The sequence below is a fragment of the Pinus tabuliformis genome, chromosome 9 (assembly GCF_031772625.1).
Source record: "Pinus tabuliformis cultivar Carrire ecotype Pingquan chromosome 9, CPIR1, whole genome shotgun sequence".
NCBI lineage: Eukaryota > Viridiplantae > Streptophyta > Pinopsida > Pinales > Pinaceae > Pinus > Pinus tabuliformis.
Genome location: NC_142307.1, coordinates 1,956,545,155 through 1,956,571,312, shown reverse-complemented (window position 1 = coordinate 1,956,571,312; position 26,158 = coordinate 1,956,545,155). Strand labels below are relative to the sequence as shown.

General features: G+C 40.1%; 1 protein-coding gene across 3 annotated transcripts in view; it reads left to right on the top strand.

Moving 5' to 3' along the window:
- LOC149156812 (transducin family protein / WD-40 repeat family protein) overlaps positions 1-26,158 on the top strand; it is a 440,547-nt gene that overhangs the window by 232,662 nt on the left and 181,727 nt on the right. For all 3 annotated transcript variants that reach the window (XM_089438622.1, XM_089438623.1, XM_089438624.1), the window contains exon 10: positions 16,649-16,705. In XM_089438622.1, coding sequence (XP_089294748.1) covers positions 16,649-16,705 — 57 coding nt within the window. The remainder of the gene's footprint in view (positions 1-16,648; positions 16,706-26,158) is intronic.

Here is a 26,158-nt window from a genome sequence, read left to right as displayed (position 1 = left end):
ATAGTTGTTCTAGTCCAAGCAGAAGAAAATGGAATGAATACAGATCCAATGAATACCACAACTTGACAAGAAGAAAACACATTACTTAAAGAAAAAACACAATTAGATGTTGAGACGAAGGAAATTCCAAGTGAAGATTTTGTAACCAACTCATCAACATCAGAACCTGAAGTAAATCAACATCTAGCTGTTGATTTGTGGTAGCATTAGATGTGCTCCAACCATGAAATTTGGTGGAGGGGTTAAAGCACATGAGATCTCCAAAACCTAGAAATGGTTTGGGGAAATTCCACCCAGTTGGAGAGATATTAAAATAATTAATATTTTAATGGGGTTCCTAAGTCAAAACTTAGGAAAATTAAAATATTAATGGGCATTATATAAAACTGGGTGAGAATGTTCTAAATGACATGGATCACGCCAAATCTAATCTTAGCTGTTGATTAGAGACTTAATCTCAATCGTTGAAGACTCAATAGGAATAGTATAAGAGGAGGTTTGAGGGTCAGTTGGAGATACACCGAGATTGATCAGTCAGTTTGATTTTCTGGAGCGGGGTTTGTTGAGAAAATTTGAACAAGTGATCTATTGCAGCGAGGGGCAGTGAGTACATAGCAGAGAGGCAGAGATAGTGCTTGAGGGTCAGCGCAATGACTGAAGAGGTTGACGTAGAGATAGCTTGAGCTACCCAGAGGCAACAGAAGCCATGCAGAGGCAGTTAAAAAGTGCGCAGAGGCTGAGGGGCTTGTGTGGGTGACGTAGAAGGCCAGAGAGCTGACGCAGAGAGGTAGAAGGTTGATGCAACGGGTCTAGGAGCTATGCTGAGGCTAGCAAGGTTGACACAAAGGCTCAAATAAGTGCCAAAAGGATTTTCGTGGGGCATACTACTGCTGAGAAGTTGAATATCTGTCTCCGAGAATAGGTATTACTGCTGTGTAACAATCTTTGTTGGGTGAGCCAGTTCGGTACCCAAGTTGTACTTAAGAAATTTGCATAACAATAAAACCCTCAGAACCACTGCACTGATGTTCCCACATTGGGTTTTTCTGGGGACGATTGTCCAAAAATAACGGCGTCCCTTGTGTGCTTGTCTAGTATTTCAGTTGCTGATTTGTACATGAGTTAAGGCTACGTTTGTGTTTGTTTTAAGTATTCATATGAATAAATAACTTGTTAAGGAATAAACAAGTAGGTGAAATAAACCAGATAATGCAGTAGGGATTTCTAATGGGTAACATTTAGAAATTTCAACATGGTATCAGAGCGTTGCAGATCACAGGTGGACTGAAGGCACCAGCATAATCAAAAGTATTTGTTGCAGTAGTGTTAAAATTGGCAAGTAGGGCCAAACTCCATGAGGGTCTTCTTATTTATGGCAATTGATATTTTTCTTGGATTCCTCTCATCGAGAGGTGTAAGATTGATCTAAAGATCATCTGATTTCGACATGTATTCATGGAGATATGAATTTATTTGTGTTATGCGATAATTTGTCAAGGTCGGCCAACAACCAAATTGCCCCATCTATCCTCAACGTTTTACTATAAAAAGAGGTGGCTTGCAAGTCATTTTAGACACACCTCTTGTGATCTCTTCCTCTCCACTTGTCTTTGGATTTTGGTGGGAGGAGATCTTAAGATGTTACGCTACCCTAGAGGATGTCTTAGACCCTAACGCTGTCATGGAGGAGACACTTCTTATACGCAGCCAAGGAGAGCCTTAATCACAGTCAAGGAGAAGCCGTAGACGTGGAGGTGAAAGGGTTTTCTAAAGAGACCTACGCTGCCCTAAATTACAGTCCATGAAGCTAGCCTTAACGCAACCATGGGAGATGACCTTAACGTTGTCATGAAAAAGGCTTAATGCTGTCATGGAGAAGACCTAGACGCTGTCTAAAGAAACCTATATGCTGCCCTAATCTCAGCCCTAAAGGAGATCTAACTACAACAAGCATTATCCTAATATGTTGTCCTAGGCCATAATCAATAAGGGGTTTATCTACAGCAAATAGGAGTTATTAATTTTGTTTGTACTCTAGTCACAGTCTAGATACGCTCTAACTGTTGGCCTTATTCCACACTAGAAGCTTCCATACATCCGCAATTGAAGAAGGCTACAAGCATGCCCTAGCCGCAATCATGGAGGAAACTAAATGAGGCCTAATCTGACCTTTGATTTGGATAGGGACAAGGTCAAGCTTCGGACAGATAAGGAAGGTCTGGAAGTGGCTTGTATGACATAGAGAAGAGTGTTGAAGGATATGCGTTGAAGTCTGGCCAGCAAGGCGTGTTTGGACAACATATGTTAGGACAGTATTGACAACAAATGCAAGAGCATTATTGTTGTATCACTGTGTTAAAGACCTTGGTATAGTGACCTTTGGAGCAACAAAGGGCATTGTTAGAGGACAGTTAATATAGGCCCTTTGTTCAGTGACCTTGGTGGAGCTTCATCATTGATGAGCTGATCATGTAAGAGAATATGAAGGGGCAGACTCACTTGTCAGCAACAGAGGTTTATGATGCTAACTGAAGACTGTGCGTTAGGCTGAAGGCCATAACACCATAGTCAATATTGCGTATGGGTATGAGGGCTTATATATGCCCAGATCTTCAACTATATTAGGAGCTGTCTTGTGAGACATTTTGCTGTGATCTCAGGCCATCTTGATGACTATTAGAGGGGTGTATGGTGCTGTTCCAATATGAGATGGACAAAGCTATAATTATGGGTTCATATTACTGCATTGAGGATTAGACAACTAGCTAGGTGCAACATGGTGATGGAATCACCTTGGAGAATCAGATAAAGAACGGTTCAGAACTGTAGTCCTTGTCATCTTCGTGGTGAAGATCTTCGATGTCTGATCTTGTCAATTCAAAGTGTTGGATTCTGATGTATATGTACTATCTCTTTCTCTGCTGAACTATTGTACAATATAACAAGATTTGATCAAGGGTTTCCCCATATTGGGGTTTGTCCCTGGCTGGTGCTACATCTTGTGTCCTCTTGTCTTGGCTTGTTTTCTGAGATTTATGTTTATGTTCTATCTGCACTTTACTATTATGCTGATGTGATTGCTAATATGAATATTGTCATTGGGATAATATGAAAAATTGAAGTAAATTGCGCTAAGCATAGAACATACCTAAAATTAACAAGGAGTAGCTGTCTTGAGAGACAGAGCTGCTCCTAAGTAGAAAGCAGCAGAGGAGTGATGCAGAGAGTTTGCGTCATCATTTTGAGCCAGAGAGAGGGCCATCGCAGAGGCAGAGATAGGCAGAAGAGGCTCACGAAGAGCCACGTCATCCTACTCAGTCAGGTAGGCTTCACGCAGTTGGCCAGAGGAGTGATTCAACCTTTGTCAGGGTTGCGCAGAGCTAGAGGACTCAGTTTCTTCAGTTGCTGGGGCTTAGGGAGCTGTTGGTAGATTGTGGATTAGGAAGTTGGTGGGGTGCTGTTGTTGTCGAAGAAGAACAATACCTAATGGGACATAACCAAGGTAGAGAGAGTCACTGCCTTGACGAATTTCTAGCCAAGAAATCCAGGTCTGAGCTGCAGCTGCAAAAAGGATCAGAGAGGAGCAGATCGACAGTTGGCAGGAAAATTTCCAGCAGGGAAATCAAGACTCAAAGGGAGTCTAGGAGAGAACTTCCAGGAGGGAAGTCAAGACTCAGAGGGAGTCTAGAAGAGGAGCGGAGATGGCAATGAACGGACTGAGGGATTAGGATAGTTTGGACGAGGCCTCCAACATTGTCATCTGGAAGGCCAGGATCCTGTCTGTTCTGGATAGACATTGCATCAAGGGCTTCGCCTTGAGAACTGTGGCTATCCGAGTAGACCTGTGCATAATCCTTGATGGGGTCTAGGAGCATGTCGTACCACATATTGCCAAGAAGAACACGACAAAGGAGATGTGGGATACTTTGGCGACATTGTATTAGGGCATTTCCGTGCAGCGAAAGATGCTATTAGAGAATCAGCCGCGGTCATATCATATGCAAAAGGGGGAGCATATACATTTATACCTCCTCAGATTGCAGGAGATTCGGGACCAACTTACTTCCATAGGTGCGACACCGGATCAGGAGTTCATGGTGAGGATTGCCCTGAAGGCAGTCTCCGAGGAGTGGGAGACATTCGTCCAAGGCATTCCTCCAGGATGGGAAGAGACGTGAGCTATCCTACTTAAAACTTTGAAAGAAGACTTGAAGTAAAGGGTTTGACCTAGTCATAGTAGAGATCTAGAGGATCTTCCTTCTTTTGCTTCCTTGCTTCTTCTTTCATTTGTTGAGTCATGTGAGCTTCTTCCCTCTTTTTTTTCTTGTTGTTATCCTTCTTAAGCTTAGGACAATTCCTTTTGTAGTGTCCATATTCTTGGCACCCAAAACATTGGATTTTGGACATGTCTTTGTTGTTTGTTCTTCGTGGACCAATTTTGACAAATTTTCCCTTTCATTTGGCCATGGTAGGAAATGCTTGCTCCTTTGATCCCACATCTTCCTTTGCTTTAGTCTGGTTTCCCTTGTCTTGAATATAGACCACATTTCACTGAGTGTGGTTGCTTCCTTCTTGGCATATATGCTTGATGTGAAGTTGCCCCAATCCTCAGGTAGAGCATTGAGTACTATAGTTGTCATCTCTCTGTCAGACATGATTTCCCCAAGCTCTTGAAGTTGATCTCTCATTTAAGAGATTTTCATGAAGTAGGGAGCTATTCCTTCCTTTGTTATCTTCATCTTGTACAGTTCATTCGTTAGAGATATATCTTCTCTGGTTGTGGATACCGAGAATAGCTCTACTAGCTTATCATAAATTTCTTTTGATGTTTCAAATTTGGAGACATAAGGAATGAGAGTCTTTGATTGATTCTATCGAAATCCTTTGAGCTCTTGTCTCATCCTTATTGTATTTAGCTAAGGCGTGAGTTTGTTCCTTAGTAGGGATAGTGACATTCCCTTTGACATGTTCTAGAAGTTCATTCTCCTTGAGAAGTAAATCAGTCCTCTTCTTCTATACAAGAAAGTTATTGGTACTTGTTGATTTTGGGTAGCATCGAATGTGCTCTAGCTCTGAAATTCTGTGGAGGGGCTAGAACACATGAAATCTCCAAGACCCATAAATCGTTTGGAGAAATTCCACCTGGATGAGGAGTTTCTTTTTTCCCTCAAGGAAAAATCGTAATTTTATTAATAATAACAAAATTACATTTTGTAGATGCTGAGGCGCATATGCATAAAGCAGATCAAAACACTGCTGCCAAAAGAAGAAACTAGAAAGAAAGTAACCGGAAGAAATATAATGTACATATGGGGAGGAAATTATGTTTTTCTCCCTTTTTTCTTCTCAACCTTTCGCCACTCCCCTTGAGTCGGTGAGGACGAAAAAAGTACGAGAGAAGTGTCCTCCACAGGGCGAGGATTGTCCTTGTCTGTATCAGAGTGATCTGGAGAATGCTATCTTTTGGCTCCACTGGTGTCTGCTGTATCTGGTATCTTCTCCGGCAAAGAGTCCATCAGTTCCTGTGCTACAAATTTCTCAGTTTCTGGCGACTTGTGTGTCTGATTGTTTGCTATGGGGATGGTTTTCGTGGCTTCTTCCTCAATAGGAACATCATCAGGATCTGGTGGAGGGATAGTTGCCTCCTCATCCTCTGCTTCTTCATATGGGTTCACTGTGCATTGCCAGCCTCTTGGTTTTTGTGCTTGTTTCTTGTTTCTTCTGGTTTCTTTTTTGGCTTGTGGGCAGTTACTAAGAAGGTGACCTGTTTGTTGACAGCCATGACACCTGAAGGCCGTGTTCTCATAATCTAGTGGTTGTTTCCACTGTGTGTTGTTATGGATCAGAATTATGCTGTCAGGTAGCCCTTGACTAAGATCTACCTCTACACAAATTCTGGCAAAAGTATGTATGCCTCTTGTAATTCTTTCCACGTCTTGTTTGAGGTATTTTCCTATCGCATTCCCCATTGCTTCGAAGACTTTGGGTAGCCAGAAATGTAGCGGGAGGTTGTGTAGCCTGACCCATACCGGTATTTTGGAAACCACCATAGTAGTGGCGTCAAAACCCGGGAACCAGGGGGTCATGAAGAGTCCTGCATTGCCCCAGAACCATGGCCCCTCATGGAGGACATATTCCTTTTCCTTGACCGTGTCGAATCTGACAATAAAAAAGCCTTTGGAGCATAAATGGATATCACAATTTGTTGTCCATGTGGAGTAGATCCATTGTTGTAATGCATTTGATTTGGGCCAAAAGCCATTGAATCTGCATATGACAACCTTTGTAGAGAAATCAGTATAAAATTTGTTTACCTCAGGCAGAGCGATTGTCAGTACTGGAGTCTGCGTTCTTTGCTCCACAATATAGGGTCCAGGTAGATCTTGTGTTGGTGCTGGCTTGTTGGTGGTTTCCCCCTTCCCTTTGACGACATCCTTGAAAGAACCTGTACCCTTTGAGCTAGATCCAAAGCTTCCACCTCTTAGCCTCGTGTTTAGGATGATGGTTGGGACTGGTACAATTCCATAGTCTTGCACTGTACATTGATCCTGTAAGATTTGTCCTGCATATATCAAACTTTGCATGTTTGCTAATATGCCTGTATGTGCTTGTATTTCATACTTTATATCTTCTATCAACTTCCCCGTCCAGGTTCGCTTGCATATCGTTTTTCCTGACAGGGTTTTGATAAATATTTGTATCAGTTCCTGACCGAAGTCCTTGGTGGATGATGTTGTTCTTGGCCAAGATCCATTTGCTATTTGGGCTGCTGTAGCTATGGGGTTTGAGCGCTCCAGTTCATGATATTCACCTTGCAGCTGTTGTGGTGTGACCACTTTGTGTGTGTTCCTTATCCCTTCCTTGTCTGCAGCCACATAGATAATGCCTTGTATAGGTCTAGATTCAGCATTCAGGTTGCCCTCGGGCCATACGGCTTCCTCAGAGATCTGAGGACTTGGGTCAAAGAGTTTTGCCTGGATTTCCTTCTTTAACTCTTGAAAACTCGTCTCCTTGCTGTACCGCATGCAGTAATATCTGCCCTCTATCGCTCTGATAAATATTTTTAGCAGCTTTGTCTCCGTATTGAGTGGAAACCCCTCTTTTATGCCTCGATCTGTTGGATTGGGTATTTTCTCTGTGAGCCCAAGAGCCCCACCAAGATTTTGAGTTTGTCTGTAGCTTGTTTTCTCCAGATCGGGCTTGCCGAGGGTGCTTTCCAGGGATCCAACTGCCATGTCCAGGATACCACCTATTTTCAAGTGTGCCCAATCCTCTAATCGCATGACGGTTTGGTCTAGAACCACCGCAGTGCCTATCCTCGCCGTCCGCTTGGTAATATAAGCCCTTGCCAAACCAAAGGAACCTCGGGCCTCATCAGGCCGCACGACCCATATCGAAGCTCACGTAGCCCCCTCTTGCCGGACGGCATCTCCCTGGTCTTTGCGCCTGTGGGCTGCAAATCTATGGAGGCCAAGGTATTCCTGATTGTCATATGGCTGATCCGCACGATGGATGGGGGAGCATACCTTTGATTTGAGTAAAAAACGCTCTTCCACAGAAACCCCTTCTCTGGTTTGCAGTTTGGCGGCACTATTCTCTGTTTTAGAAACCCTAGCCATTTCGTCCTCTCCTGCCAACCACTAACCCCCTATAAGATAAAAATAATAATTTAGAAATCTATTCAACAAAATTTCACCCCCGGATGAGGAGTTATTAAAATAATTAATATTTTTAATGGGTTCTTAAGTTTAAACTTAGGAAAATAAAAATATTAATGGGTATTAATAAAGATATGGGTGAGAAGCTTCTAAGAGACGAGGATCAAGTCTATTTTAATCTTAGCCGTTGATTAGAGACTTAATCTCTGTCGTTGATACATCAGTAGGAAAAGTATAAGGGAAGATTTGAGAGTCGTTTGGAGACACACTGGGCAAATACTCAGTACCCCGAAGGAAATCAATTCTCAAGGAGTTCGATTTTAGAGGGAGAGTTGCAGGGTGAAGGAAGAGGAGGGCATCAGCAATAGTCAATGACTGAGGAGGAGGTGACACAGGGCATTCGAGAGACAACGCAAAGGGAAGAGTAGGGGGACAACACCATTGGAGACGCAGTCCTGACATAGAGTGACGTAGAAGTGACGCAGAGGTGGGTGAAGGGTCTCCAGGGTGTCAGAACTTTTCCAGGAGGAGGAGAAACTTTGTCTCAGGTGTTTTCTCTTAGAAGTGCCTCAATTATTCTGTGTAATCATTCCTTGTAAAGTGATTGTTGCTGAAGGTTAATAAAACCCTCATTTGTTGCACCGGTTTTCCCACATTGACTTTTCGGGGACAATTTTCCAAAAACAATTGTGTTGATTTGATTGATTCTTGTGCTTGTATGTCACTGTTATTTTCTGTATGTAATTATGTGATAACTGTAGTAGAATTTATTTTAATGTTTACTGAAGGGTTTCGTAATTAACTTATTGTGAGAGATAAGTAGGTGAAATAAATCAGTTACTGTAGTAGAATTTCGTGTTAGAAATTTTCACAGTACCTACCAATTTATTTCTTTCCTTGCAAAAAGACATTGATGTATGTTCAGAAGAGGACATGTACTAACATGATAGATTTTGAGATGTAGTGGATTTGCTTTCTCCTTGAAGACTTGATGGCTTGCCTTCCTAGGATCTTGATGTTCTTCAAGTTGCCTTCTCCAAGTGGACTTGCTTGATGATGAGATTTGCTTGATGACTTGTAGCTTGATGTAGGTCTTGCTTCAATCTGCTCTTCTTTGTAGGTGCCTTTATGTAAGGCTCTTCTTCTTGCTATGTAGTCTTCCTTGGTGAATGATAGGTGATAGGCCTTCTTTTCCTTGAGTAGATTTGGCTTGATGCTTCAACCTTGTAGATGAATTTCCTTGATGAGTGTTCTTGAGTTGCCCTTTCCTTGATGTGTCACCTTAGCTCTGATACCATGTTGAAGAATCTAGGGAAAATAAGTGTAGTGTGATTCTTTGTTACTTGATAACAATTTGTGGAGTCTTTTTACTTTTTCTTGTTAGCTTAATCTTCTTCTTCTTATTATTAATGCATGTGTGTGTACTTCATCAAACTGCTACCAAAACATAAGAACAAGAACACAAGATGTTGGCTCTCTGCCAGGGCCAAAACCTCTCTTCTCTTGAGAGGAAAACCCTTTAGTAAGTTTCTCTTATTGAAGCTTCTTATTGATCAATGCCAAACCCTAGACCCTTGACAAGAATATCCTCCAAGCACAAGTCAAGTCCTTCCTTCTTCCGACACTTTGTTCCCCGACACTTCGTTCTCCTCCTTCCGACACTTCGTTCTTCTTTCAACTTGTTGGTAAACCTTGTTGCACTTGCTCTAGAAGAGATACCTTTGATGAGACCCTTTTCTCATGATGATTCCTTTCTTCTTTTCACCAATCAATGAACTTGTATGACTGTAATGGGAGGGCTGTTATGACAGCAAAGACAACCTCTTTAGCTTCGCACGTGTGACTGTTTTCCTTGTGATGTTGACCTAGCTCATTCTACGCTTGAGTGAGGGTCCTTATAGGCCTACCTAGATTGCCCAACCAACGAAATTATGTGATTGTGATGATAGTGCTGTAATGACCACAAGAAGAGGCTTTGTTTCTCGCACATGTGACTGTTTTCTACCCTAGAAATCAGTCATCTTAACTTCGGCCTAGACTTCACCTTGTATGCAACACTAGAGGCTCCCTTTCTTGTCACTTGATCACCCTTTACTTGGCTGATTTCAGAGATGGATTCTTGATGTTATAATGGAGTGGACAACCTCTATATATAGAGGATTGTCCCTCCTTTTAGGCCGACTTGAAGGTCGACTAGAAGACTGCAGGTCGACTTGACATTTATAATTCAGATTGCTTCTTTTGTAGGTGTTGTTGCATGGAGGAGACTTGTTGACTTTGCTTGGAGGTATTGTCTTGACTTTAATACATAAACATACATGGTGTAACATGCCCTTAAGGTCTTCAACATTTTCTTTTGGCTATTTGACTCACCTATAGCACTTTAACATGTGCTAGACCTATTTCAATGAGCAAGAAACTCATTGATATATATTATAAAAATAATATTTCTTTTCTTGAATAAATACAAATATCAAAAGTACGTTTATGAAGACTGAACCTAGTTACATTTCCTTCAACATCACTAACCGAATTTATGAAAAAAAAAGCAACTTGATATACCTTGTGATATATGTATGTCTTGAAAGCCCAAAATTGTATATCTTCCTTGGATGAAAATATAAAAGTTATGGCTTAAAACCCCAAGGGTTACTAGCTAATTTTCAAGATAAATTTTTGAATAACAAGCCAGGAAATACTTTTTATTTCTATTTTGTAAAACACAAAATTAAAGCGATTTTGAGATTTTTAAATTATGGTTGTTGAGATATGCATACCTTGGCCAAAATTTTACCTCTCAAGTGTTAGGCTTGGAATCGAGAAGACTGTGTCGCCCCCACCTTTGTCTAAGATACTTCACAAGCCTTCAAATGCAACTTGGAGTGACTTCTAGTGAATTATCTCTAATTTTAGGGTCGAATGTGGGGTAGTAGAAATCTTTAGCCTTCAACTATGGAAATAAAGAAGATTAGCGCCTTGGTTATTCCTTGCACCTGATTATGTAGCTCCTTAATGGATCATGCCGCCAACCTTTGTGTAACCTAGAAATATTGGTGTTTATCGTATTTAAAACTACTATGGCAAGAGCTAAGAAAAAGCATCATAGAAAAAACCAACCCACAAATTATACACATGATGTTTGCAAAATGAGAGTTCTATTATGGCATTTGATCTCATAGTTCGACAATAACTAAAACAAGAGGAGAGGCTAGCTTTTTATAATTTTCTTTAGTAATACCTAGTTGGATCTTACTCTCAAAATAATATTTTTTTTACTTGTCATCTACAACTCATAGACTAAATAAATTCATTAAAAATAAACTTATTACAACAATTGTCCATAAAGGAGAGTTCAAATTAGCTTGTTTGACCCTTAGAAGTGTAACATTCACTTTGATTTGACCTTAGAGAGAAAAAATATGAGGTATGGTAGTCTTAGAATGTCCAACATCCTACTTAGGATGAGCTAACGATTCCTTTAGCTGGCTTGACTTGCTTTTCTTGGCTCGACTTTGTCCTTTGAAACTCGACTTGGTTCATGAAAATTTGATTTAGTGGGGAGAATGTTGTTTTGACTTTGCAACGACTATATTTTTGTTTACACAACAGTCCAACGGTCCATTTGACCCTTTAACCACTTCAACATTCACTTCTTGAGCTCCCATGGGTAGTAAAAGGGTGTTGATTTGGTCATTGTAGCTAGATAGTTCTTTTGACTTGGAAACTTGACCAAAATTCAGATCTTTGATCACCTTCAACATTCCATTAGCCCTAGTAGCTAGTTTGACCTTTATGCCATCAGCTTTTGACCTCCAAGTGGCATCACGTGAGGACGTTATCATGTATAGAGTGTTGATTTGGGGTAGCATTGGATGTGCTCTAGCCACGAAATTTGGTGGAGAGGTTGGGGCACATGAGATCTCCAATACCCAGAAAGGGTTTGGGCAGATTCTAAATAGATCAGGGGATATTAAAATAACTAATATTTTAAATGGGGTCCTTAAGTCTAAACTTAGGGAAAATAAAATATTAATGTGTATTAATACAAATCTGTGTTAGAGTGGTCCAAAAGACATGGATCAAGCCAGATCAAATCTTAGCCGTTGATTAGGGACTTAATCTCGGCTGTTGAGATGTCAACAGGAAAAGTATAAGAGGAGGCTTGAGGGTCACTTGGAGAATACACCAGAGTGATCGGTCATTCTATTATCTAGTGCGGGGTTTGCTAAGAGAGATAGAATCACTGATCGGGAGTTGCCGCTGAGGGGCATTGAGTATAGAGAGACAGAGAGGCAGAGATAGTGCTGGGAGAGTAGCGCAGTAGCCAGGGAGAGTGACACAGAGCTAGCTAGGGCTCACGCAGGGCCATGCAGAGGCAGTTGGGAGCTGCGCAGAGCCTCAGAGAGGCCAGCGTTGCTGATGCAAAGGGCCAGAGGGCTGACGTAGGGCTTCCTAAGGCTGACGCAGACCCTTCCGGGGTGATGCAGGGCCAATGCTGGGCAGAGAGGGACTGATGCAGTCGAGAGAGGGGCTGACGTTGGGGTTTTTGGGGTAAATTGGTGCTGAGGAGTTGCCGAAAGGATTATTCGGGGTTTCAGCCAGGAGATTTGTTAGAAACCGAGAGGTATTACTGCCAAGGAAATTCTCTGTTGGGTAGGCCAGTTTCGGCACCCAGATTGTACTCTGATATTGCTTAATAAGAAAACCCTCAGATCGCTGCACTGGTTTTCCCACATTGAGTTTTTCCGGGGACATTGGTCCAAAAATAATGGTGTTATATGGTGTGATTTTTTCTGTTTCCTTTAGTTGTTGATCTGTAATATGTTGAGCATGCACTAGTGTTTATTTTCAGTATTTACATTGTAAATAACTTGTTAAGTAAAATAACAAGTAGGTAGGAATAAATCAGTAAAGTGCATGAAGGGTTTCTAACGTGTCAGACTTAGAAATTCCAACATAGAGCGTAGATCTCTAATGCCCTAAGGAAAATGAAGATTTTGCTACGTGGGTTTTGTTTGACCAATTAATAAATGACTTTTAGGTGATCCATGTGTCATTTGGTTAAACCTTGAGTTGTTTTGCCACCTGAAACTCTCATGTTAGTGGACCACCTTTGATTGCATTTTTCTAGATGATGCCTTCACTTTGAAAAAAATTCCGTGGCATGTCATCTGCATTTTATCTGAGCATTTTGAGACCAAGTTGACTTTTTAACTTTTGGTACCAAATGGATAAGAAAAAGTGAATTGCTGAAAATTGCGAGACTACCATGTTGAGAACTGGTTGATAAAAAGCACACCAAGGCCAAGGATGGATATAGACTTGATGACACACACACAACCATGTAGAAAGACATAGGGGTGCATCACATGGGCGAGATTGGCCCTACATAACTAGATGCTCCCATAGACCATGATTCCCAATGTGACCCATTGCAAGTCTTCTAATCCTATACATGATGAAATGAGCTAAGTGCGAGAAAGAAAGGGACTGACCGTGGTTGACGAAAATAGGCCTAGGGCATCTTAACTCAAAGATTCACGCAACCTACAAGGCTTTAGCTTACATCCCTGGGCTTAAAATGGCGTTATGGAAAGTGAAAAAATATTTTTATGCACTGCTGTTGAAATGAGGGGTAATGTGGCTTGTTATCACCAAAAAGTGTGTAACCCCTAGGAGGAAAATTTTCACCTCTTTGTACAACCATCCAACTAGTATCGCTATGATGATCAACACAACATTATGGCAGGATTCTCCACTTATTGCTCTGGTAAGATCTCTTTCCCATTTGGCATTCTTCTTGAAGGAAGGTGTATCATTTATTGACAAGTTCATTATTCATTCTTGCAATCCTGTTCTTTCATTTAATGTTATGGGGATACTAATAATGATAATGGGGCAAATTGGATGATTGATTGATCTCATAATGTGGATGTTGTCATTGTTGAGGAGGCAATTTATGGAGACATACCCATGCATTTTGAGCTTTTCTTCTTTTGAGGAGCACTCGTGATCGATTTTGTCACTTGTTTGAGGCACCTTGAGCATTTATAAAGGGTGATGTCATGGTGAAGATCATTATTTCTCACACATGTGGGCTGTTTTTGGCATTTATGTTATCCTTTTGAGCTATATTGTGGTTAGCTTGTGACATTAGTCATGTTTAACACTTAAGCAAACTTATTTTAGGGCTTTGTTTGTAAAATTATGGAAATAAGGCGTGTTATATCTCATATAAATAGAGAGGCCTTATTTCAGTTTATCATCATCATTTACTCATCACACTGTCCTCCCTTTGGGATTGTGCTTGAGTCCTTGTCTTTTTGACTTAGCCAAAATGTGATCTTAGTTGTGCAAATTGCTTTTGGAGATGTTATTTTGCTTGAAGATGGTTTCCTGGGATTGATTGAAGTGATTCTTGTTAAAATTTTGTAAGTTTATTGCATATTATCTATATTTTGTGTGTTCTCTTTGTGAAGTAGGGTTTATAGATGTGCCATGATTAAAATTGCTGAATTTTTCTAGAATTTTTGCACCTTTATGACATGTAAAATTGTTTTCCTTGAATCCTTTATGATAATTTTGAGTGTGCATCTCTTAAATTTAAAATCTCACCTCACAAGGAAGCCACTAGGGTTCATAGGCGGATGCCCTAGTCATCTCATCGTCTTCATAAAAGCTGTTCCCATTGGATCTTCCCTAGAAAACTCCATTTGCCAATTTAGAACAAGGCACTAGCTTAGGTGATGTTGATTAATCTCTATTATTTTATTAATTTCTCCTTCTTGCTTAATTTCTAGAAATTGAGGATTAGGGCTAGGGTTTATATGAAATATTGCTAAAAAGTAATTTTTAAATTTTCTTTGATGTGTCATTATTCTTTAAATAGAAATTGCACTAAATAATTGTGTAAAAGAAAAATCTTGCATTCTTTGCATGTTAAGCTCTATTTATAGGGCTGATGTCATCATTCTATTGCTATTTTATGCATGCTTCAGCCATAAAAGCCCCATTATAAACCCTAGATCCTATATATCTATTTGAAAGTCTTAATACTTTGTTGGTCTATCACTGTAAGTCTTTTTCTTCCCACTGTTCTATGACATAGCATGCCTTATGATTAAAAATCTTCAAAACCCTAACTTATAACAGCCTTATAATTCACTTAATTGAACTAGGAATAGAGTAACTGAACTTTGATAAAGATTACATAAGCCATCTAGGCTGTATTGCTACTATACACCAATCTTTAGACTTCATCTAATCACCTTAAGCCATTCTTGTTGAATATCCTTTAGGTGATGCTTTTACGGAAGCCTCCCTTATGGTTGAATATGCTAAATAGCTGGAGAAAGGCTGCTGAGGTATAGGTCTGCTTAGTGAGGCTTTGCACCAGGCCTGCTAGATTTTGTAGCAACATGGCCAATTTGATAGACTCAAGGGAAATCAGAGATATTTGCAAAACTCCTATATGTTGATTGATCATATGATTCTTTTTTTTTTAATAAAGTGATTTCCCTAAGGGTACCTATCCAATCTCGTGTGTTTTTGTGGTTGGGCTTATCTTCTCTTCTAGACCATATGTTTCTAGGGTTCTCTCTCTCTAGGGTTGCATTCCTCTTGGCTGAACTCTCTTCAAGTGTTGTGCTGCTCTAGTGCTCATTTGTTCTTCTCTTTATTGCAGAATTTGTGTTTCTGTGGGTTCTGTTTATTTCTCTTGCTATTTCTTGTGAATCTCTAAATAGATTAGCTCATAACAAGATAAATAGAGGACCTTCCTGACACTTTGAAAGGACCATTCACTTTCTTGAAAATAGATCTAAGAATTTTATAGCATCAAACAAGATTAAAGGAAATAGATGTACCTAAAACAACAATCACAATGACGTATGGTCATTATGAAGTATTAGCTGACTTCACATTAACAAACAGACTGATCATCTCCATGAGAATGACAAATAATTTGTTTCGACCATATCTTTGAAAAACTAAAGCAGGAGGTATTTGTAGATGATATCCTAATCTTTAGTGAAACCAAAGTAGAACATAAAAATCACATTGAAATTGTACTAAAATCTGAAGTACCATATGCAAAATTGAGAGTGTCCAAAGAGAATCTTTTCTTTACAGTTGAGGTCCCAATACATTCTCCATTGTCAACTTGCTTATTTTCACTTCTCTAAATGGAATAAATGTACCTGAAACAACTGTTACTTAGATGATCAGTATGAGTATTAAGCATTAGATATGCCTTCACATTAACAAGCAAACCCGCCACCTTCATTAGAATGATGATTAGATTGTTTTTACGATATCTAGGAATAATTAAGGCAATTAATTTTAGACTATATTCTCATGCTTCTGTAAAAGCACAGGAGAAACCAAAATCACACTGAAATTGGACTAAAATATTAAGTACCATATACAAAGTGAGCCGTCCAAATGAAATATTTTCTTAATAGTTGAGGTTGCAATGCATCCTCTATGTCTGGCATGCTACTTTTTAGATTTCGAAAATAAATAGATGTACCTGAAACTACTGTTGTACTGAGAGATGGTTGCTATGAAGTATTAGGTATGACTCCCTATTAACAAGTAAGCCAAACATCTTCATGAGAATGCTGAGCAATTTGTTTGACCAATTCGAGGAAAAAGTAAAGCAAATGTTTGTAAATGATATTTTAGTCTTGAGCAAAATGAATGAGAACATCTAAATCATATTCGATTGGTCCTAAAATATTAAGTACCATATGCATAATGAGAGGGTCCAAAGAGATTCCTTTCTTCATACTTGAGGTTGTAATACATTCTTTATAGTTGACATGCTATTTTTCAGTTGTCTGTTGGTGCTAGTGTTTACGTAGATATGTCTACTATAAATTGTTGCTTCATTGCTACAAGTATTAGTTTGGTGCATCAGGAATTGCTTAAAACATCCAGCTATGAGAGTCTATCTAACTTTTATTTCTATTTTTTTTTTTCCCAAACAGGCAATTTGCGTCAATTCCTGCAATCCAAAACAAATGGTGGTTGCAAGCAATCGGAAGGTTCTTAGTGCTCCTTAGCCTTCTTTACTTAGGTTTAAGTATGCCTAGACCTTTATTTGAAATAACTATTGTATGAGTTTTCATTTTTATGTTGGCAAAGATGTTTCATATGGGTTGTTTGGTTGCACGAGGTTATATTTTACTGTCATATGAGAAAATGGAGATGTCAAATGATCAATTATTTTCCAACTGAGGTTTTCTATGTTTCATATATATAGTTTTGGTACAAAATAATTGTTTTAGAAGAAAAAACCATTTTATTAAAGTGATGAAAGTTTGCTAAGTGTTTCTGCTTGGTCTTTAATTTGAGATGCTAACATTGGCAGGAATAGGACGAAATGTATTTGTTATGGATAAATGTATCAAGATGCAACGGAATAATATTATTTTTTAATAAGTTCAAACCTTGGGGAGGGTGAACAGATCTATATGCTAAATTGTCTTTCACATTAATTGTAAACATATGAGCATATAATGGAAAATCTGCTATCCAATTTGGAAATTCAATCAAGAGGTAAGGGTATAGGTAAAAATAGGATCCCACTCTTTACTAAAATTATATCTTTATATAAGATGTTTTGATCTTTTGGTATTTGTTAAAATGGCAACTAGGGCCAAACTCCATGTGGGTCATTTTATTTATGGCAGTTGATATTTTTCTTGGATTCCTCTCATTGAGAGGTGTAGGATTGATCTAACGATCATTCGATTCCGACATGTATTCATGGAGATATGAATTTATTTGTATTTTTTGACAATTTGTCAAGGTCAGCGAGCAAGTAAAAAATAGTGTTGCACAACCCTAGCTAAACCTCAACATGGCATATAAATAGAAGAGACCTTGAGGCATTAGCACACTCATCTCATCCTCACATCTCTTCTCTCTCCTTATCTCTTGGGTATACAAAGGAGGAAGAAGGCTCTCTCTCTCTCACGTGGGAAGAAGAATGCAGTTAGGGCAGCGGCTGTAGGAGGACGCAGGAAGGTGCAGCAACTTCATTTTGGGTGCAAAGGGACTGCGTTGACCAGCGTATAGGCTCCCTTGACTGCGGTTTTGTGTGGGTATACTCTCCTAGGCTAGCTGCATTGCTGGACAGCCTGCGTTGACCTGTCGGAGAACACCTTTGACTGTGTTGACTGGTTAGGGCTGGCTGCAGTATTGCTGTAGCATTAACTGCTGTTTTGACCTCCTTCCGTTGACTGTTTTGGGCTGATATCTACTGCTGTTGGAGGCAGAGTTCTCCTAGATTGTCTTGAGGACATTTGGAGCTGTTCGAGGGTTTTCATTACTGCTGTTGTAAATCACAGATTTGTGATATTGTACTATATCTCTCTCTCTGCTGAATTATTGAAGAATATAGAAGAATTTATCAAAGGGTTTCCCGGCATTGGGGTTTTTCCCTGGCTGGTGCCACATCTTGTGTCTATTGTCTTGACTTGTCTTTTGTTGTTTTCATTTATGTTCTATCAGCATTTACTTTCATGTTAATGCGATTGCTATACTGGAATTTGACATTGGGCTAAGAAGAAGAATTGAACTAAATTGCTCTAAATCATAGAACATACCATAATTTAACATGGTATTAAAGCTGAGGTGAAGACAAAGCCCAGACATGAGCAAGAGCAATCACCAAAGACAGTTGGAAAAATGTCAAAAGGCTTCATGGGTTCCTCATCATAGTTCCCCACTGAAGACAAGCTTCGTGAAATGTCTGACTATCACGGATGGAAGATGTTTCTTGATCTGACATTGGAAGAGCAGGAAGTGTAGGACTATGCGAGGGGAAGAATTTTGGAGCCTCCTGTTAGCGCTTGGAATTCACCTAGGCTGAGATAGACAAACTCTCAAGGCTACATCAAACCATTTCACCTCGTAGCTAGCCCTACGAGGTATGAGAAGGCTCTCTCGGGTCAGATTTGATAGATCTTATAATATAATTAGGCTGACCAATTAGGATCAAAGATATTAGGCTAGTAAATTGATAGAGGGGGGTTGATTTAAAGATTTTTGGTTTTTTGGTGGCAATTGGAGGGAGTGCAATTCAGGGTGCGGGGATTGAGCACAGTTTTTGCAGGGGGATCTTTGGGGCAAGGTAGGAACTTGTGCTGATGCCTTTGGCTTGGATGAGTGATCAGGGAAGAAAGAGAGGAGGTTAAAGAGGGCAAACAAGGACTTTGAATCCTCTTTAAACAGTGGAAAACATAGATATTGAACAGAATTAAAAGCTGAGCATGGCATGCATGAATTCAAACTTTATCACTTCATCTTGTTCAATTAGCAGCAAAGAAAGAGAGATGTAACACATAAACAAACTTACAGTAACAATTAGAAGACACACCATCAACACAATGATCCACAAGAATCCACAATGAAGTCTGCAAAAACCCTGGCCTTCCTTTCCTTAAATTGCAGAAGTAGATGTACAATACACAATAATGCTTTCTCCCACAAGAGTCCAACCATGAAAATGAGAAAGAGAGAGCATAATATAGACCATCTAGACCATCTAACTCCTTTCCCCACCTCTAGGGGTCGAGCTCAGCTTCCTAGGGGCAGTTTGAACTAATTCTAAACTAAGAACTAGAAAATAGGCAGCCAAACAACTTGCCTCTATTACTTAGCTAACTCATCCATGCATTAATTTTTCACTTTTTACATCATGGAAGCTTCTAGAAGGGTAAAGAGAGATAAAATCTATCAAAGTGCCATGAAAATATTACATTTATCCATCATCTACAAGTAAAAATGGTCAACCATAGTCAAAACAGTGTTTTTTGACCGAAAATGGCAATTCTAGCAAATCTGGAAGTTCTGGTCGCGCCCCTTTACAGCTGTTTTTGAGTGGGTTCCACTGATCCAAATCAGGTGCAAAATGGCTCTTTGGAAAGCTTGGCCTGTCTACTTTCCATCCCAAGTGGAATTTCTGAATTTGGTGTTGATTTGACCCCTCAAAAACCATTTCTCCCAAGGTCACTTTCTGCAACTCAAAAAGTGGGCAGAAAGTCATTTTTTAGGTGTATTTTGAGCTTTTGGAGGCTCAAAACTCAAAATCAGGCTTCTCCCAAGTATTGGTAATTTTTCTTTTTGAATGCCCTTTCCAAAAATGCCAAGTTTGCAAAATTCCGAGCAGCCCTTCAAACTGGCCTCACCCGGGGTGAGACCAGTTCTTGGGAAAAACCTGTAATTGGCACAAAAAATTCACAAATGACAAAATTTTCTCCAAATTTCTTGAAATTTGGGCTGGGAGTCCCCAATCAAGTACCATGCTCAGTCAAAGAGGCTTTGGCCAAAATTTAGAGTGGATCGGGCGTTTTCCTTCGTTTTTGTGCTTTGGCCAACCGTCCTTGGAGCACCTTCATTCTCGCCGGTATTTTTGACATTTCTCTCAAACCATGACACCCGTGTAAAAAGTGAAGGAGGTTTTTCTTCTTTGGCATGTTGTGGACAAAAACCTCTCTCAGTTTTGCAAAATTCATCTTTGATTGCTCAGAAACAACTTTTGAGTGAAACTTGTCCCGATGTGTGAAACAAGGGATTTGGTCGAAATGAAGCGGAATGAAGGGGATAGGGGGCTTCTAAATTCTTGGGGAAATTTTGGGGAGTGAGGAGGGATGTTAGGAAGCAGGGGAAAGTGGAATCTCAGTGATTGAGTGAGGGGAAGGGGTCGAAAAGGGAAAAACACAGGCCAAACCTAGAAAATTGCCAGGTTGTAGCTAGAAACTAGGGTTTGTGGAAAAATGAGCAATTTGGCGGATCTAAGGGATGGGAAGTGTTTGATAAGGTATTTTAAGGATAGGGGATGGTGTATGAACATCAGGAAACAAGTTTTGCCGATGATTTGGCCGCCCAAGAGAAATTAGCTTTCAAAACCCTAGGAGAGGGAAATGAGCTTTCCTAGGCACAACTGAAGCATGAACATGGTGTAAAATGACCCATTAGACACTAACATGACGATGACAAACCTCTGAATGATGATAGGCTCAGCTGAATGATGACATGGACTGACATTTGGGCAAACCCTAGACCTAATGGCTAGTGACCAAATTTTGCTTGAAGACTCACTGAAATGACAAAATTTGACCTTGACACTTCAAAATCACTATGTAAGAGCACATTTGATCACTGGAGGAAGGCTGTAAAGACTGACACTAACACCTCCATCAAATGCACTGGTTGCTACAAGGAACAAGTACACTAAGGGTGAAGTAAAAACATAGAAGATCATTCAGAACTCAATTGACAAGCGTCTGGAGGCCTACATTTCGGAGATGAACACCTCCAAGGAAATCTACGCTAGACTGGTAGGCTTGTTTAAAGTTAGTGATGCAAATCAAGTTTTGTTCCTCAAAAATAAGCTGAAGGATATTAAGAAGGGCAAGGACAAGGATATTCAATCCTACTTCTTAAGGATCACTGAGATCAAGAATGATCTCTTATCGATTGGAGAAGTTATCTTTGATAGGGAACTAACTATCACTACCCTTGGAGGGCTCCCATTCGAATGGTATGTATTTAGAACCACTTTTCTCAACAATGATTGAATTCCGGGATTTTAGAAATTGATGGCGAGATGCATTCAAGAAGAGACAAGGATGGTGGAGCTAGAAATGCCTTCAAGCAAAGGAAATCCCACTGCTTTCTCCTCTCATGCCAAAAGGAGAAATAATTCTAGCTCTAAAGGTCACTTCGAAGGAAAGACCGGATCGAAGGGTGGAAGGAAGGGAAAATGCTTTGTTTGCAATAAATTTGGCCACTATGTGAGGGAATGTCCAAATAGAAAGGACTCATCACATGACGATGATCAAAATCACTCTCGGGGCAACTGCAACCACAATCAAAGGAATGGCAGGTTCAATGGCAAAGGAAAAAGGAATGCGGGAAATCAAGGAAGTCGTCAACCCTCCAAGAAAGCAAGGAACTCTAGGTATGAATCAATTGTTGTTAACAATAAGCAAGATGAATATTATTTAATATTGACCCTCTCCACTACCTCTCCTCCGAACTCGTTGGGAAATTGGCTTATCAATAGTGGTGCCTCAAGGCACTTCACTGGTTATAGGAAGCTCTCTCTAATCTGATAGAGAAGGAGACAAACTTGGAGATTATTCTTGGAGACAATTCCACCTATCCCGTAAGGGGGGTAGGGAATGTTACACTTCAATTAATTAAGGGTAACACAATTCATTTGCAAGAAGTTTCATATGTACTTGATCTCAAGAAGAACCCAGTGTCCATTTCAGCTATGGAAGACAAAGGCTACAAGGTGGCCTTCATCGATGGCAAGGTATGTGTATGGAAAAAGAATTTTAAAGATTCTTTCACTCTTAGGTTTCGAGTTGATTCTTTATATCAAGTTGGAGGAAGTTTATTGGGAGCAATGTTGTAGGAAACGTCCCCCCTGGATCTAACCCTCGAAACGCGGTCCGTACGGATGCGTGGGGGAAGCGCCTCCCAAAATGCGCTTTGAAAAAACCGAAACACGTTTCGACGCTTCCTGGAAATTTCAAGAAGCGTCTGCCTGAAACGCGTTTTGGATGACGCTTCGGCTGTACGAAGCGTCGAGCTTCTGAAAAAAATTATAAAAAAATGCAATATATATATATATATATATAGCAAAAAAAATATAAAAACAATATAAATATAGCAGATGCTCCCTCATGGTAATGTTAAATTCTCCTTTATTTTTAATTTTCATCCTTTTCCTTAAATTTTTAACATTACCAGGAAATGACTCAGGATGTTTGAGAGTGGTTCCAGCCTCATTGGAATTCATATGGAGAAAATAGAATTTCATATCCTATTCAAAATTCAGCAGACTTAACCGTTTTCAGGAATTTAGGATCAATGGGATTGTGGCATTTCATTAGATTATATCAAGTATGAAGGTATGCGATTAACATTTAATCAAAAGCACCAAGCCCTGTATGTACCCTAGTGTTGGTGGTGTTAATTGTTGAACTCTTTTGTCATGCCCTTAGCAAAAAATTACTTTTCAATCAAGTCAAAATCATCGATCAAGCATGTTAAGCTTTTTCTACCATATTTTAAGTCTTGGATTAGGTAGTTTGATCAAAATTGGGCAATGTTGACTAATATCCCTAGACAATTGAGGTAGAGGCAAAGGCTAGACAAGAGGAGAAGAATCTAGATTCTAGATGGTTGATGCTTGAATAATTAATCATTAATGTACAATGGATGTTATATCTATCTTGATTTATGCAAAAATATGCATGTTTTCATGTCTTCTACAACTAATTTGGTATTTGGGATGTTTGTTTTGAGTATAAATGCAAAAAAATATAATATATATATATAGCAGCCGCTTCCGCAGACGCTTCACTTCCTAGATTTTTGGAAAATGACGCTTCCGCGTCCCCGCTTCCAAAAAATGTCCCTGTTTTGCCCCCGCTTCGTGAAACATTGGTTGGGAGTCATGTCTTGCGACACATCTCTTTAGCCTGAACTCTGGCACCGGAGGTTTGCCCAGCTTCATTATAAGGCTCTACTCGATCTGGGACAAATGGTGACAGGGATGCTCGAGTTCAAAATAGAGCATGAAGGTGTATGTCCGAATGCACTGAAGGAAAGCTCAAAAGGGGACCATTCCCCTCTAGCCATAGCAAGACCTCTGATATTTTGCAGTTGGTTCACTTCGACATATCTGGTATGATGTCTGTGAACTCTTTGGGAGGATATCTATATTATCTCACTTTTACGGATGATTATTCTCGGAAGACTTGGATATACTTTTTGGAAAAGAAGGATGAAGTGTTCTCTTGGTTCTGTCACTTCAAAGCCTTGATCAAGAATCAAACCGAGAAGAGGATCAAGATCTTAAGGACTGATAAGACCGACTATGAGTCCAATGAGTTTCATGACTTTTGCAAAGAAGCCAGCATTAAGAAGGAGACCACAACACCATACACTTCTAAGCAAAATGGTGTGGCGGAAAGGAAGAATCGTACAATTGTGGAAGCTGTTTGTGCCATGCTCCATGATGAAAGGCTTCCGAAGTTTCTATGGGCCGCAGCTGTGAATACCACCGTATATGTTCAAAACCGATGTCCTCATCAAGCCTTGGATTCCAAGACTCCCGAAGGGATGTTCACTGGTAAGAAACCTGATGTGTCTCATTTTAGAATTTTTGGAAGTCCTGTATATTTTCATGTGCCAAAAGAGAAAATAAGCAAATTCGGTGCATCCTGAAAGAAGGGAATCTTCGTGGGCTATAGCGAAAATTCTAAGGGCTATAGAATCTATGTGGCTGGTCAAAGGGAAGTCAAAGTCATGATGTCACCTTTGACGAAGATATGGCTCTTAGCAAGGTTGACAATCTTCCTATTCTAAGGAAGGATAAAGAAGTTGAGACCAGGAAGCCAGATGAGAAGGAAGATGAGACAATGCCCGATATGGAAGAACCTATGGATCCTATTGATCCCCCTTCACAAGTGTAGAAATTTCTCATTTCCCACCCCGGTTTTCAGTTTCTCCTTATTTCTCCCATATAGTTAAATTCCCTTTCCCATAACCATACATTTAACAAGTTGAAAAAAATAAATTTGTTGAAAGCACAAATTCTGGAAATTTTACAGAATGCTGGAAATTGCAGAAATAAATATCAACAGTAATAAACAACCATTAAAACACATTTAAACACTGAGATTTTTGGTCAATGTGACCCTGGAAAACCCCCTACAACTCTTGGGGAAAACCAGTTTTAGAGCTCTTCTTTATTTCTGGAAAATGCCTTTTTACAGTAGGAGAAATGTTCAGCAAAAAATCAGCAAAAAGACTTTTACAACTTATCTCAGCGTTGCTGAAACTCAGCCTTGCTGATACACCGCTGCTGATACTCCGCAGCTGTTACACCGTTGCTGATACACCGCTGCTGTTGCTGATACACAACTGCTGATACACCGCTGCTGTTGCTGATACACCGCTGCTGTTGCTGATACACAGCTGCTGATACACTGCTGCTGTTGCTGATACACAGCTGCTGATACACCGCTGCTGTTGTTGATACACAGCTGCTGATACACCGCTGCTGTTGCTGATACACCGCTGTGGATACACCGCTGTTGATACTCCGCAGCTGTTACACCGCCCAGAAATCTCCCTTGCTCTCTTTCTCTCCTTCTCTCAAGCTGCTCATGAAAGAATTGAATCGAATGTGATCTTTTCCTCATTTTCCTCCCTTAATATAACTCCAAGTGACTTTTGGGTGATCTCTAAATCCAATGGCTGAAATAGATTTAGATCAATGGCTGAGATTAAATGCTCATTTAAATCTCACTTTTTATTTTTTTAATTCACCCCACTTTAATAAAGATCCACTTAGTCATTTATTTCCAAAGTCACTTTTCCTTTCTAATTTTTAATTGACTTTATAAAAGTCACTTTAAAATTAGACTTAGTAACTTTATCACTTAAAGTCACTTTTAAATTAGATTTAACTTTATAAAATTATGAAGTCACTTTAGGAGAAAAATTAAATTCTTTTGGACACTTTTCCCTAGGCCAAAGATCAAAGCCTAAGCGAACCACCTGTCCTCTGGTACCAAATTTCAACACTCCCTCTTACCGAGGAAGGTGTTCCTCACCACACCCATCTTGTCTCTGAAGTAGACATGCTTGCCCCGTGGTAAGGCTTTGGTAAGAATATCTGCAACCTGCTCATCAGTGGAAATATACTCAAGCTTCACAACGCCCTTCTGAACATAGTCTCTGATGAAATGATATCTGATCCCGATATGCTTTGACCTGTCATGAAATACTGGATTCTCCGTGAGTTTAATGCAACTGTGATTATCACAGTAAATCACTGAAGGTCTCAACGGCTGACCAACTAAGCCAAACAACATCTTGCGAAGCCAGATAACCTCACAACTAGCTAGACTGGCTACCATATACTCTGCTTCCGCTGAACTCAGTGCTACTGACTGTTGCTTCCGGCTGAACCATGACACTACTGCTGAACCCAACCCAAAACAACACCCTGAAGTGCTCTTCCTATTAGAAGCACAACCTGCCCAATCCGAATCAGTGTATCTTGCCAATCTCACTCCATCTCCCTGCCTATAGTCCAGACCATAATCCACTGTCCCCTGCAAGTACCGCAAAATGTGTTTTGCAGCCACCTAGTGAACCTTCCCTGTTGTGGGCTCTAGTTTGGTCCTCTTCTCTTTGGGTATATAGGAGTATGTAATGCATCCAAAGATATGAAGATGACCAATATCAGGCTTCTTCCCAGAGAAAGCCTCCTCCGGAGTCATGTGCCCCAAGGCACGATGCGGAGTCCTGTTCTGCAAGTAAACAGTTGTGTTGCAGGCCTCTGCCCACAAGAACAATGGCAACCCCTGATCATGTAACATGGCCTTGGCAGCCCCTATGATGGATCTATTCTTCCTCTCCGCAACCCCGTTCTGCTCGGGGTTGTAAGGAACAGTGAACTC